This window comes from Neolamprologus multifasciatus, chromosome 11, assembly GCF_963576455.1.
Source record: "Neolamprologus multifasciatus chromosome 11, fNeoMul1.2, whole genome shotgun sequence".
In the NCBI taxonomy this organism is placed as follows: domain Eukaryota; kingdom Metazoa; phylum Chordata; class Actinopteri; order Cichliformes; family Cichlidae; genus Neolamprologus; species Neolamprologus multifasciatus.
In genome coordinates, this window is record NC_140449.1 from 13,765,639 (window position 1) to 13,778,997 (window position 13,359).

At 42.0% G+C, this 13,359-nt stretch overlaps 1 protein-coding gene across 2 annotated transcripts in view; it reads right to left on the minus strand.

The window, feature by feature from the left end:
* Positions 1-68: 68 nt before the first annotated feature.
* LOC146507961 (myelin basic protein-like) overlaps positions 69-13,359 on the minus strand; it is a 51,619-nt gene continuing 38,328 nt past the window's right edge. For both annotated transcript variants that reach the window (XM_085176552.1, XM_085176551.1), the window contains one exon: positions 69-358. In XM_085176552.1, the coding sequence (XP_085032678.1) occupies positions 69-358 (290 nt within the window). The remainder of the gene's footprint in view (positions 359-13,359) is intronic.

Sequence of the window (13,359 nt, forward strand, 5' to 3'; positions counted from 1 at the left end):
TGAGAGCCGACAGAGGAGGAAAAAGAAAAAAAATAGAGGAAAGGGAGGGGAGGAAAAAAAAAGCTAGCCTAATCTAGGTCCTGTTCTTGGCTCTCCGACCCGCACTCTGAAGCCGCTCCGCTGTGCTCCTGGATGGTCTGCAGCTCGTCCGATTCGGAGGGTCGGTCTTTGAAGGTGTTGTCCTCTCGGCCCGGTGCATCTCGGGAGAAGAGGCGGACCAGGTGGGGGCGTGGTGTGGCAGCGTCAGGGTCAGCTGTGCTGGCGGGGCTCCAACACTGGTGGGGGTCTGTGGAGTCAGTCACCGCTGGCTTCTCCGAGACGCAGCCATTGTTCTGGTTCGCATCTGCCTCACTCAGGCCTGCGCGAGAAACAACAAGGGTCATCTATGGGCTTGGGCCTGCATGGCACACAACAAACCCAGAGCAGCACAATGGCTTCTTTTGATGAGAGCAGGGCCTTCCTGCTGCAGCGAAGACCAACAGAGCTAATACAATTTACATGTTAGCTGCAATGAAACCAACCAGTGAGCTGGAAAAGGTGTGAATGAAACATGAGTAACTGAAAAATGTTCACTAAGTTAACTACTCTCTTCTCAGGTGCTCTTACCACATTGTGGGCTCTACTTGTGTGCTGTAGTAGGTGGGATCACTAGTTTTGACTCAAACACAAGTAATTAGACTCTTGAATTATTATTTTTTTGCAATAATTCAACAATTTTACTTTACAAGAGCAGTTTTAAAACAATCACTCTGAAACTTGACAATGGCAACGGATTATCTTCCCATCGTGGCACTTTTTCGCTTCAACTCAGGGGCGGCTCTATGGGGGGCAAGGGGGGGAGCAATCCCCCCCCTCCCTCCCCTCTGCTGTAGAGCCTTGCCCACCCCACACTCTGAATCGTCCACTCTGACAGCTATCCGTTAAACTGGCCAGCTCCCACAGCAGAGGACATCCAGTGCATTCCTCCGTCCAAAACAATACGCACACTGTACTGACAGAAATGGTGTAGCACTACACCAGAGAATCTGCATGCTAATGCTGGCTGAAACAGTGGTCTTTTGTCACAGCTGCATAGTTATTACAAATAAACAAAGGGCCCAGTGTCACTAAAATAACTCCTATAAGTATGGATTTTCAGCCCGATGCACGGTGACACTTATCCGATTTACGACCCGAGAGCTACCAGGCTGCTGGCTGTGCGTATAAAGCAAGTTTGGATCTAGTCTATGCAGAAGTTAAGCTTTGATTTACCACAATTTTAGGTGGAATTTCTTCTACAGAAACACATCCAATGAGTCTTCTTTTCTTCTGGAAGATTTACATCTCGTGAATCACTTAAAGATCAATTGAAAGATGGGTCATTCCATCATCTATTATTCCGCCTATTTTAACAAGCCAATACTTAGACATTTATTGGTGTATCCGTCCCAAATTACAGATCCTGATTAATTTTAATGGTAACAAAGACCAGTGAAAATTTCAGGCTTTTATCTTTATTAGTTTAAAAAAAGTATATTCACATTCAAACATCGTCTCAGATCTCAGAAAAAAGGGAAAAGGGGTACATTTAGTTCTTACTTACGGCTTTTAAGACAGACTGACACAATGATGATGAGTGTCTCACCCAGCTTTTTAAAGACAAAACATAAATGCCTATACACACTGCTTTTGATTGTGTCTGTCCAAAGGTTTTTGCAATAAAAGTCTCACATCACCATAGAGAAAGAAAGAAGCTGTTTTTTTTTTTTAAAAACACCGCCATTTCTAAGATGACGTTTAAAGTGCCTTATTAAAAAAATCTAATAATGCAGGTATTTTGCTACCATTGCTGCTTTTTCATCACTTATTCAATCCCAACACTTGCCCAGTTACCTCTAATACCCTTGCAATTTAATGCCAGGAAAGGTGTGAGAGCCTCTGAAGAAAGCCATATCCTTTAAAAGGCCATTTTGAGAAAGCAAGGCCCTGTAATCTAATAAAAATCTTTCAGGCATAACATTTGCTTTAAGGCAGGTGAGACATCCAGTTCAAAGACATCTTATAAAGAGTTTATATTAGCTACAGAAATACTTACGAATAAATAAAATGTGCAAAAAAGGTCTAGTCAAATACGATGCAGCTCATATTGAAGCCAAAATTGCCACAACAACCTATTCACTGTATTACTCTCATTTTTTCCTTAGAAAAAAACAAAACAAAAACAGGCTGCTCTAAGTTGTAGTCCTAGCACTGATCCAGTTCTTCACCACCAAATTGGTTTGAGGCCAATAGCCACTGTCATCGAGGCCTTGATATTGTGCCGTTACTACAGTTTGTTCACATATGCAGCCAACAGTAAGGCTCAGTGTAACTCTGTGTTTGAGGTGCTGTATTGATCTGTGGCATTTCCAAAAGAAACTCTTATTCATCTCATTTGCTTGAAGCACCAAATACATACTTGCACTATGACAAAAATTGATTTTTAGATTGTTTTTAGATTCTTATCTACAACAAGAATACCATCAAGGATCCATTTGATGGCTTTCAAATTCTGCAGCATTGCAATGACCTGAAAGTTAGAGCCAGACACCTTAAGAAATTTCCTCACAGACATGAGCAATAAGCAACAACAAGCCCCGGGTGCTGGAGTAGTGCTACATGTGATGGATGTAGCCACTTATGCCATACATTGGGTTTTTGACTTATTTCACATTTTGTTCTTTTTTTCCCTGTCCATTTTTAAACCTAATGGTAGCGGTGGGAGATATATAGAATATACTCGATGTATTGCAAATTTTTCCACGTGTGATGGTTAAAATGGCTTTATTGTAACCACCGAGTATAAACTGCCATGGAAATATTGAGCTGTTTGCATCTAATTCACTGTGAGTTTTCTTTCCCCAACATCCAGCGAATGCATCCCAACTCTAAAATTTTGATGTCGAACATCCCTCTTGAACAAAATGTTATATATCACACCAAGCAGGTTTTGTGGTATCAGTTATTGCACAGCAAACTGCAGCATTAATAAGACAATTATCTTTTTGTTTTTTTAGTGGTCTGCCCATGAGGCCTTTTAGATTTCCATCATCTGCTGCTTTTTTCCTCAGCACAGTGGTGCTGGCATTACCTAACACAATACAATTCTGCGTACAGTGAAGCAGACTGCCATCTGTGTTGATTTGATCTACCTTAGTCTTCTATTTAAAGAAACAACAGCCGAGGCAAAAAGCCATCAATTGTGATTGTGACCTGCTGTTTTCATTGTGTCTACTGCTTATTTTGCATCCTATTATCATTTGTCTATAAAAACTTAAACTGCTGAAAGAGTCTTTCTGAAAGATTACCAGATTGCTTTGGACACACGGTTTTAGCTCAACGAACAAAACATGCTGAGAGTGAAATTAGATGGACGTTAGATGGAAGATTTTGGTTTAAAATCCCCCAAATTCACATTAAGTTGTCAAATTTAATTGGGAGAAGAAACAGGACACTATTCTGCTGTATAACTACTTGCACAACAGTGGCCCATGGAACTGCAATTAAAGTAATAGAACAAGCTCAGAATCCCAGGTAATGAAGCTGGGAGGACAAGATGTCCTTGTTAGCTAGCTTGTCAAATATCTGTGTGTTCTCACAGATTTTCGGTAACTTTTCTGCGACATGTTCACTGATAATTCCTCGCTGCTGTCAAGAAGTATTACGTTCAGCTCGCACAGTACTTCTAAACAAGCTGAACTGCAAGTAAATGCTTTGAAGGCCTCTAGTTTCAGCTGCTAGGTCACTGACGGCTGAGCAACAGCGTGCACTCTTATGTTTTAGCGAATCCCAGGCTCTTCACCTAAATACAGAATGACTTGTTTCTTCCAGGATTCAATCTACCCTTTAATAGCATTTTCCGGGAGTCAGTGACTCAATCAACACCTAAGAAATATCCTTCAAACACCTCGCCAATTTCATTGATTGCAACTGTCTGTGCCGCTCAGTCTGACAACTAGTTTGATTTGAAGTCACTGAAAAGTTGGAGCAACAAAGTGCTTCTTTTCATTTTTGAAGAGAAGAGAATCAAGCAATTCATGTCATAGTTTCTCCCCCATGTAGTCTTTGACTATATTAAAAACTTTTTATCCAGCTGCGTGGCTACACCTGAGACGACACGGCATACATGAGACGCACAAGTTGTAAACAACACTAAGGGCCAATTATCCAGCAGTCTGATGTATAGCAGGGTGGAGAGAAGCAAGCTTGTGCTGAAAGCGCGCTCACTTCACCATGTTGGCTTTTTTTCATAAATACTGGATTTATTCATGGTTTGAAGACGGGAGATAATGAGAACTCCTCAAGCCCTACCATCAATGCTTCTGCCGAGGGCTCCTTAAACCACCGCAGAGGAACCAGTGAGTAATGTCAGACTGCTGTGCATGCTCTTTCAAACATATCACTCTAGGTTTTTGGGGTTTTTTTTGCATGAAGAGATGCTCGTCTTATTCAAAATAAACTTATCCTCTTTAGATATGTCATCTTTAATACTTCTCCACACCAGCTTCAAGATATCCCGATGAAAATTTAGGTGACAAAAGTGCCTAGATGGGCGGGTAATGCTGGTGAAGTTACAGGTGTGCCTTCCCACCTTTGAAATCGCTGATTATTGTGACAAGAACAATTACCATCACCACCTCTGCCTCCTGCAGGATCTACATTCAGTAGTGAGGTAAAGACAACTGGCCTGTCTGATCTGTTCAATGAAGAAATTCAGCACCGAGCAAGAGGCGAAATTTCAACATCTAGAAGGAGGAAGGTATGCAGGGAGTGGGCCTCAATCTCCTCATTTTTCCTCCTCTTCCTCAGTGTGAAGAGGATGTGCAGCCAAGCATCTGGGACAAGAACAAGGACTGTGGTGGGACTGAGGCACGGGAAGCATTCCTCTGAAAAAACATCCATCGCTATGTGGCCCCGGACCAACCCTCCTACCCAGGGGCAAAAATCTATCTGCTGCTGCATTGATGGTGGATCTGAAGCACCCACAAGCTAAGAGCGGGAAAAAAAGACGTCCTCTGTCTCTGTAACCCCCGCTGGCATTCAGGGCGTTAGTCCTCCAGAGATTTCCCTAGCAGAGATAAGCAGTAGAACCATTCCCTGATTATCCAATGCACATTGCTGTTAAGCTCGAGTGGTTATAAATCAACATGAGATATAGCCTACCGTCTTTCTGTTTGGTTTTAATCTGAAAAATCCAAAGAGTGAGGACCCACCACAGTTGGATTTTTGTTTGCTATGCATGATGCAAGGCACCATTAGACACATAGCAGTGTCACAGCTGCTGCTTTTATTAAAGCAGCTGTAAGGCTGACCTTGAAGTGCTTCAATGCTTTGTCATTACCAACAGCATAGAGGAGATCAGGCTTTCGCAGTAGCAGCACCCAGAATCTGGAATAATCTGCCAGAGGAGATTCGTACTTCAGAGTAGGGCTGGGTATCATCACTGATTTCTAGAATCGATTCTATTTCGATCCACAAGGTCACTAAACGATTCGATCCACAATTCGATTCGTATCTGGGAAATTCTGCCAGTCAGAAATATTCTAATTAAGATCAGTATATTTACATATTTTTGTATCTATAAAAAGGAAGCTGACACTTTCCAGACTTTATCAAAGGTGTGAGCGTCACAGCAGATGCCTTTGTGTCAAAGCAGCTGTAGATAAAACACAGAAAAACATGAAGGTGATTTTCCTGGCCTGGGATTTTATAAAAATATTCTGCAGTACATCAAAAACGAAAGAAAACCATTAATCATCATATGAACATTACCTCTGAAGTTACAGCGGTTTTATTAGAGACACAGCTAAGCGTTTTGCATTTTGCATAATTTTATAAAGTTTCAATTTGTTCAGTATTGAACGGCAGAAAGTAGGTTTTCTTTTTGGAAATAAGTAAAAGGAAAAAAAACATCGACCGACAGCACTGTAAACAACATAGACTTGTGCGTAACAAGCAAGCAAATAATGCAGTAAACTGATTTTTAGACAGGAAACTGTTCTTGAAGTACAGAGAGAGCAAGAGAGAGAGAGGGAGAGAGAGCTGTGCATGAAGTGTGATTTTATTGTGTTGGAAGCAAAACAGCAAAAGTCAGAGGGAATCCATGACGATATTTATGTGAAGATTAGTTTGGATCTTCTTTTGCTGCTGGTTCGGTCAATATTGTCTGGAGAGAGATAAAACTAACAGCTTTAGAATCAGCACAAAAAGGGCGTAAACACAAAGCGCGGACCCGCCGAAACATCAGAATCAGCGAGCTGTCGGCTTTCAGCCCTGACCGTGTTCATGCCGTCGGGTGAGAAAGCCACATCTCACTGATTCTGATCCGTCGGCAGGTCCGCGCTTTGTGTTCACGTCTTTGTGCAGAATCCGTGTACCTGCTCTCATTTACTGTCTTAGCTGTTTCGTGGTTGTTGAACTTTTGTGAGGTTTCACCTGAGATTCTGGCGTTTTGGGCAAAATAAATTAATATTAAAAAATCGATTCAGGATTTTAATGAATCGATATCACGTCATCCAAGCCAGAATCGATTTCAATCGATAAATCGATTATCAAAACCCACCCCTAGTTCAGAGTCTATTCAGTCTTTTAAATTGCGTCTTAAAACTCAATTTTTTTACTTTGGCTTTTAATTCAAGTTCAGTATGAGTACCATCAGGCCTGTTTATGTTTTTTAATTGTTAATTAATTGATTCTCTATTTTTTTCTCTTGTTTTTAACCAATCGCGAAGCACTTTGGTCAACTCTGTTGTTTTTGAATGTGCTATACAAATAAACTTTTAATTGAACAGCTCCTCACAATGACTTGTTTCTGACAAACAGGGGCAATTTTCTCTTTCTGCATCATCCTTGTTTTCTTGACATTAGGATGACATTTTCTCATACAATTAATTAAAATTTGGGGTGATCGTGGCTCAAGAGTTGGGTGTTCATCTTGTAATCGGAAGGTTTCCGGTTCGAGCCCCAGCTCAGACAGTCTCGGTCGTTGTGTCCTTGGGCAAGACACTTTACCTGCCGCCTACCGGTGATGGCCAGAGGGGCCGATGGCGCAATATGGCAGCCTCGCTTCTGTCAGTCTGCCCCAGGGCAGCTATGGCTACAACTGTAGCTACAACTGTAGCTTGCCTTCACCAGTGTATGAATGTGAGAGTGAATGAATAGTGGTATTGCTATATAAATGCAATCCATTATTATTATTATTATTAAAAACCCACACATTCTGCACTGTATGGTGAATGGACTGGTTTTTGTACAGCGCTTCTCTACTCTACTTGATCAAGAAGTGCTTTTTACTACATGGCTCATTCACACACATTCAATCACTTTTCCTACACCAGTGTCTTATAGCTAACACTCAGACACTCACACTCCAGTGAACACATAGGGAGCAACTCAGGTTTCAGTGTTTTGCCCAAGGATACTTTGGGATGTAGACTGAAACATCCAGGAATTAAACCACCAACCACTTACTGGAGGCAGTCCCTAAAAGTCAAACATGCAAATGTTAAAAACGAGCCTTTCTATAATGTTAACATGTTTCCACAAATGTTTTCGCTGTCTCTAGATCAGGGGTCACTAACAGGCGGACCGGGGACCCAGTCGCCATCCTATATGGACCCGGACCTATAGTTAACAAAATATTAAATTATATTTAATTTTGACGGGGCGATTCAATTTTAAGCGGTAACGTTACATTGTATTAGACCAGGGAACATACAAACCAATTGTGTGCGAGTTAAGCCACCCACGTGACACTACTTAGCCAATCACATCTGCGCATTCAAGGCGATCGCAACGCTGAGTGCAGACACAGACAGAGGAAAGAGACGGTGAGAGGCGAATGACAAGCGAGACGATTAACGATACAGTGAGACAAGACGTGAGTGGGAGTCACAAGAGGTAAAACAACTATGGCGCTTTCAAAAAAGAGAAAAGTAGACACCGAAAATAGAACTTTCAAGACTGAATGGACCGACGCATATATGTTCATTCTTCCGGCCGCAAGCAGCAAACCAGTGTGTCTCATATGTTCAGAAACCGTGGCACTGATTAAAAGTGGCAATGTCAAACGCCACTATGAGACAAAGCACAAAGCTTTTGAACAATCATACCCACCCAAGTCTGAACTCAGATCCCAGAAAATTAGCAGTCTCAGAGCCCAATATGATCAATCCACAAGGATCTTAACCAGTTCTTTCACCGCCCAACAACGTGCTCATGAATGTTCCCTCAGAGTTGCTTGGATTTTAGGTCAACACAAAAAGCCCTTTGCAGATGCAGGTGTTGTCAAAGAGTGCATGAGTGCAGTAGCAGAAACATTACTTGAGGGTAAACAAAAAGAAGAGCTTTGTGACAAAATAAAGCAAATACCTATGTCAGCATCAACAGCCACAAAGAGAAGTGAAATATTAGCTCAGGATGTGCTATCCCAGCTGGAAGAAGCTATTCATAAGACACCATGTGTAGGCTTGGCTGTAGATGAGTCCACTGATGTGTCTGACAATGCTCAGCTGTTAGTTTATGTAAGGTATTTATTTATTTATTTATTTATTTAGGACAGTGCATGTTAATGAACATAAATGTAAAAAGAAAGATTACATGAATGTAAACATGCCAGATTATAGCCAAAAGCTAATTTCCACCTGTTGTCCTTAAACATAAAGAAATAGACAATAATTCATAAAAAATCATCATTCATTCATAATAAAAACTCCATCACCAAACTACACATACACACCATTCTGTACCGAAATAAAACATTAAAAATATACAACTCATACATGATCACACACTTGATTTATCCATAGCCAGTTTTTAACCTTTGCTTTAAACAAATTGAATGTCGAGCATTCTCTAATAGGTTGAGGAAGACTGTTCCACAGATGGCCACCCTTAACAGAGAGGACGTTCTGCCCAAATGCTGTCCGTCTGTGGGGTATAAACAAGTCTCCTCGGATTGTAGCTCGAGTGGTCCTGTCTGAGCTTTCTTTATGCCTGATAAACTGCTTTAGTGGTGGTGGAGCAAGGGAGTGTAAGACTTTATATATTAAACACACCCTTTTAAGTTTCACTAAGTTATTGAAGTTCAGTAATTTATGTTTTTTTAATACATGACAATGGTGGTGGGAAGTCGGTTTTTTGTCGAGTAGTTTTAAACTTCTTTTATAAATGTTTTCAATAGTTTTAAGTATTGTTGGACAAGCAAGTGACCAGGACGTCAAACAATAGTCCATATGAGAGATGATCATTGAGTAAAAATAAGTTTTTGCAACATTAATATTTAAATTATTACGTATATGATTAAAATTTCGATTATTAAATTTAAGTACCTGGGACACTTTATTTATGTGACTCTTGAAGGATAATGTTGGGTCTAGAATGACCCCAAGATATTTAAATTCTGGAGCTAATTCAAGCTCTACTCCATCCAGGAATATGTTTGACTGCTTCAAGTTTAAGGGGCGTTTTGAAAAATACATACAGACAGTTTTTGAGGTGTTCAACATTAGGCATGAGTCCTCCAGCCAGCTATGCATTAACGCTAAAGCAGCTGTAAGATCTTTTGCCACCTGCTGGACACTATTTGCTTGCGTATATATAACTGCATCATCCGCATACATTTGAGCAAATATATTTGGACAGACTTCAGGTAAGTTATTGATAAAGAGAGAGAACAATAAGGGCCCAAGAACAGATCCTTGAGGAACCCCTGTATCACAGTCTAAATATGGAGATTTAACCCCATCCAACACCACACACTGTTTCCTGTGTGCGAGATATGAGGCAAACCACTGAAGAGCCTGACTGGAGATATTAAACTGAGTCAATCTGGACAACAATATCTGATGGTTTACAGAGTCGAAAGCCTTCTTCAGATCTAAAAATACAGCTCCAACACAGGGACTCCTGTCCAGCAAGCTCTTCAAGTTCTCCACTAACATACACAGGGCAGTATCTGTGGAGTGATGTGCCCGAAAGCCAAACTGCAATGGATGTAATGAGGGTTGGGTGTTTTCTAGGTGAGCAGTGAGGAGTTTAACCACCCACTTCTCAGCTATTTTAGATACGACCGGGAGTATGCTTATGGGGCGATAGTTAGCCATGTCAGTCTTCACACCTGCTTTGAAAATTGGTGTAACTGCAGCAATTTTCCAATCTGTTGGAACAATGGAGTGTTCGAAAGACATATTCAAAACATGAGTTGTTGGACGTACAAGCAAATCCATATGTTCCTTTAGGAAATTTATGTTAATACCATATACATCAAGTGCTTTTGATTGTTTTAAACCTGTAATTAGTTTAACAACTTCAGTGTCTGAAATATGGGTGATGGTGAACAAATTTTGACCAACATCATTCACATTATCAGAGCATACAACTGAGTCAAAGCTCTGACTGATCTCCTTGACAGATGAAATAAAGAAAGTGTTTAAGTTACTGGCAATAGATAGAGGCTCTCTAACAATAGAGTTATTTACATAAAGTTCAATTGTATTTTTACTTTTGCTTGAATGACGGCCAAGTAATTTATTTAAGTGTTGCCAAATAATTTTACCATTACCTTTGGCTCTTTCAATTATGTTTATAAAAAATTTTGCTTTGGCCTGTCTCAAACTTCTTGTTACTTTGTTCCTCATTGAAGTAAATCTCTGTCTATCCAGAGTTAGACCTGTTTTCAGGAACTGTTTTAGTAATTGATCTCTTGTTTTCATTAAATTCTTGCACTCTTTGTTTAACCAGGGCAAATTAGATGTTGTCTTTATTTTTTGTCGACCTCTAATGGAGTATGTTGATATAACATCCTTGACAATGTCAGTGAAGTGACTGCTGCAGAATTGTGGATCATCACTACACAATAAAGGCTCCCAGTTAACTGATGCTAATGCTTCTGCTACATTTTGTCGCTGACTTCTTGGTATAAATTCATAAAAGGATCTCCTATTAGATGAACTTTGAAAGTCATTCTTAACCCGTGATTTTATAAGTTTTCTAGAAAATAATATAAAATTGTGGTCTGAAATACCAGTGATAAAATTATAAGATTTAATAATTCGCTCAGGCTTATTACTGAAAACCAGATCTATTTTAGTTTTAGAGTGTTTCGTTATTCTTGTGGGTTGTTCAATATGTTGAGTAAAGTTCAAAGTCTCCATTATGTCCTTGAGTGTTTTTCTGTCCTTTACACAGTCCCAGTTGACATTAAAATCTCCCATTACAATTATTTCATTAGACTTATTATTTATAGTATGATATTTAAGTAATCGCTGTAGTTGTTCATAAAAAATATTCTTTGCAGAAGGAGGGCGATATAAACAGATCAACGTAAATGACATTTCTGGGGAAAGAGTGATTTTAACAGAAATATGTTCTATTTCGACATCTATTGGTGAACTAAGTAAAGAGCAGTCCAGGTGTTTTTTTACATACACAAGTATTCCTCCTCCTCTTGTTCCAATTCTATCCCTTCTGAATACTGTGTACTCTGGAAAGACAACCGCAGACTCAGGAGAAGAACTTGTGAGCCAAGATTCAGAGATACCCAAAATAGAAATATTGGAATTGCTTAGAATATGTTCCAGTTGCTCATGCTTTGGTAACATACTGCGAATGTTAATGTGTCCACATAAAAGCCCCTTTGGTTTATTTTTAGTGTCCCAGATTACTTTAGCCTGATTAAATGTCTTGCAGATCTTTGTTCCTCTGTAAATTTTAATAGCAGGATTTCTTGTCCTTTTGTTGACAATGCTATGAGCATTTAATGAAGAGAAACCCTTTACCGGAGACTGTAATTTGGGTAGAGCAGGTGGGGGCCCAGGCAGCCGAGATGGGGGCCCAGGCAGCCGCGTTGGGGGCCAAGGCAGCCGGGGTGGAGGTCCGAGCAGCTGAGATGGAGGTCCGAGCAGCTGAGATGTAGGCTCAGGCAGCCAAGATTGACACCCAGTCAGCTGAGGTGGAGGCCCAGGCAGCTGAGGTGGAGGCCCAGGCAGCTGCGGTGGAGGCCCAGGCAGCTGCGGTGGAGGCCCAGGCAGCCGAGGTGGAGGCCCAGGCAGCCGAGGTGGAGGCCCAGGCAGCCGAGGTGGAGGCCCAGGCAGCCGAGGTGGAGGCCCAGACAGCTGAGATGGAGGTCCGAGCAGCTGAGATGTAGGCTCAGGCAGCCAAGATTGAAACCCAGTCAGCTGAGGTGGCGACCCAGGCAGCTGAGGTGGAGGCCCAGGCAGCCGAGGTGGAGGTCCGAGCAGCTGAGATGGGGGTCCGAGCAGCTGAGATGTAGGCTCAGGCAGCCAAGGTTGAAACCCAGTCAGCTGAGGTGGAGACCCAGGCAGCTGAGGTGGAAGCCCAGGCAGCTGAGGTGGAAGCCCAGGCAGCTGAGGTGGAGGCCCGAGCAGCTGAGGTGGAGGCCCAGGCAGCTGAGGTGGAGGCCCAGGAAGGTGAGGTGGAAGCCTAGGCAGCTGAGGTGGAGGCCCAGGCAGCCGAGGTGGAGGCCCAGGCAGCCGAGGTGGAGACCCAGGCAGCCGAGGTGGAGACCCAGGCAGCTGAGGTGGAGGCCCGAGCAGCTGAGGTGAAAGCCCAGGCAGCCGAGGTGGAGGCCCGAGCAGCTGAGGTGAAAGCCCAGCTAGCTGAAATGTAGGCCCAGGCAGCTGAGTTGGAGGCCCAGGCAACTGAAATGGAGGCCCTGGCAGCTGAGATGGAGGCCCAGCCAGCTGAGATGGAGGCCCAGGTAGGCCCAGGCTAACTAGGCTAATTAGTTGTAGCCAGTCCAAATCACTGTTGTTTGAATTAGGTCCAGGATTTAGTTCTATATCACCAGCCAAAAGTAGCATCAGAACAAGTTTCAAAATCTCCTGCGACAGTTGTGGTATATTAGATTGTTCATGTTTACCTGGGGGTGGTCTAGCGTGACCAAAATCCAAGAATCTTGTGAACAAAAGATGTTGACTCCATTTGGCTGGGAAAGTGGTATAATTATCCAGTTTTCTTGGACATGTCGAACTCCACAGAAGATAAAAATGTATAAAAACAAAAAGACAAGTTGATGTCAAGATCCAGGGGTTTTTAGGTGGGTTTTTTGGCAAACGCACAGGACCTGCCAAGCTGTGTGTCTGCACCCTAGCAGCCATCTTTGAGCCAGGTTCTTCAACAATGATAAGAAAGAGTTCTGTGAAGACCTGCTAGGTGTAACTTCCCTTCACAGCACTACAAGAGGAGAGGATATTTACCTGGCCATTAAGGAAATGTTAACAAAGCGAGGAATAGAGCCAAACCAAGTGGTTTCAATAACCACAGATGGAGCCCCTGCTATGATGGGGAGAGAGAAAGGAGCTGTAGCAAGAATGAAAGAGG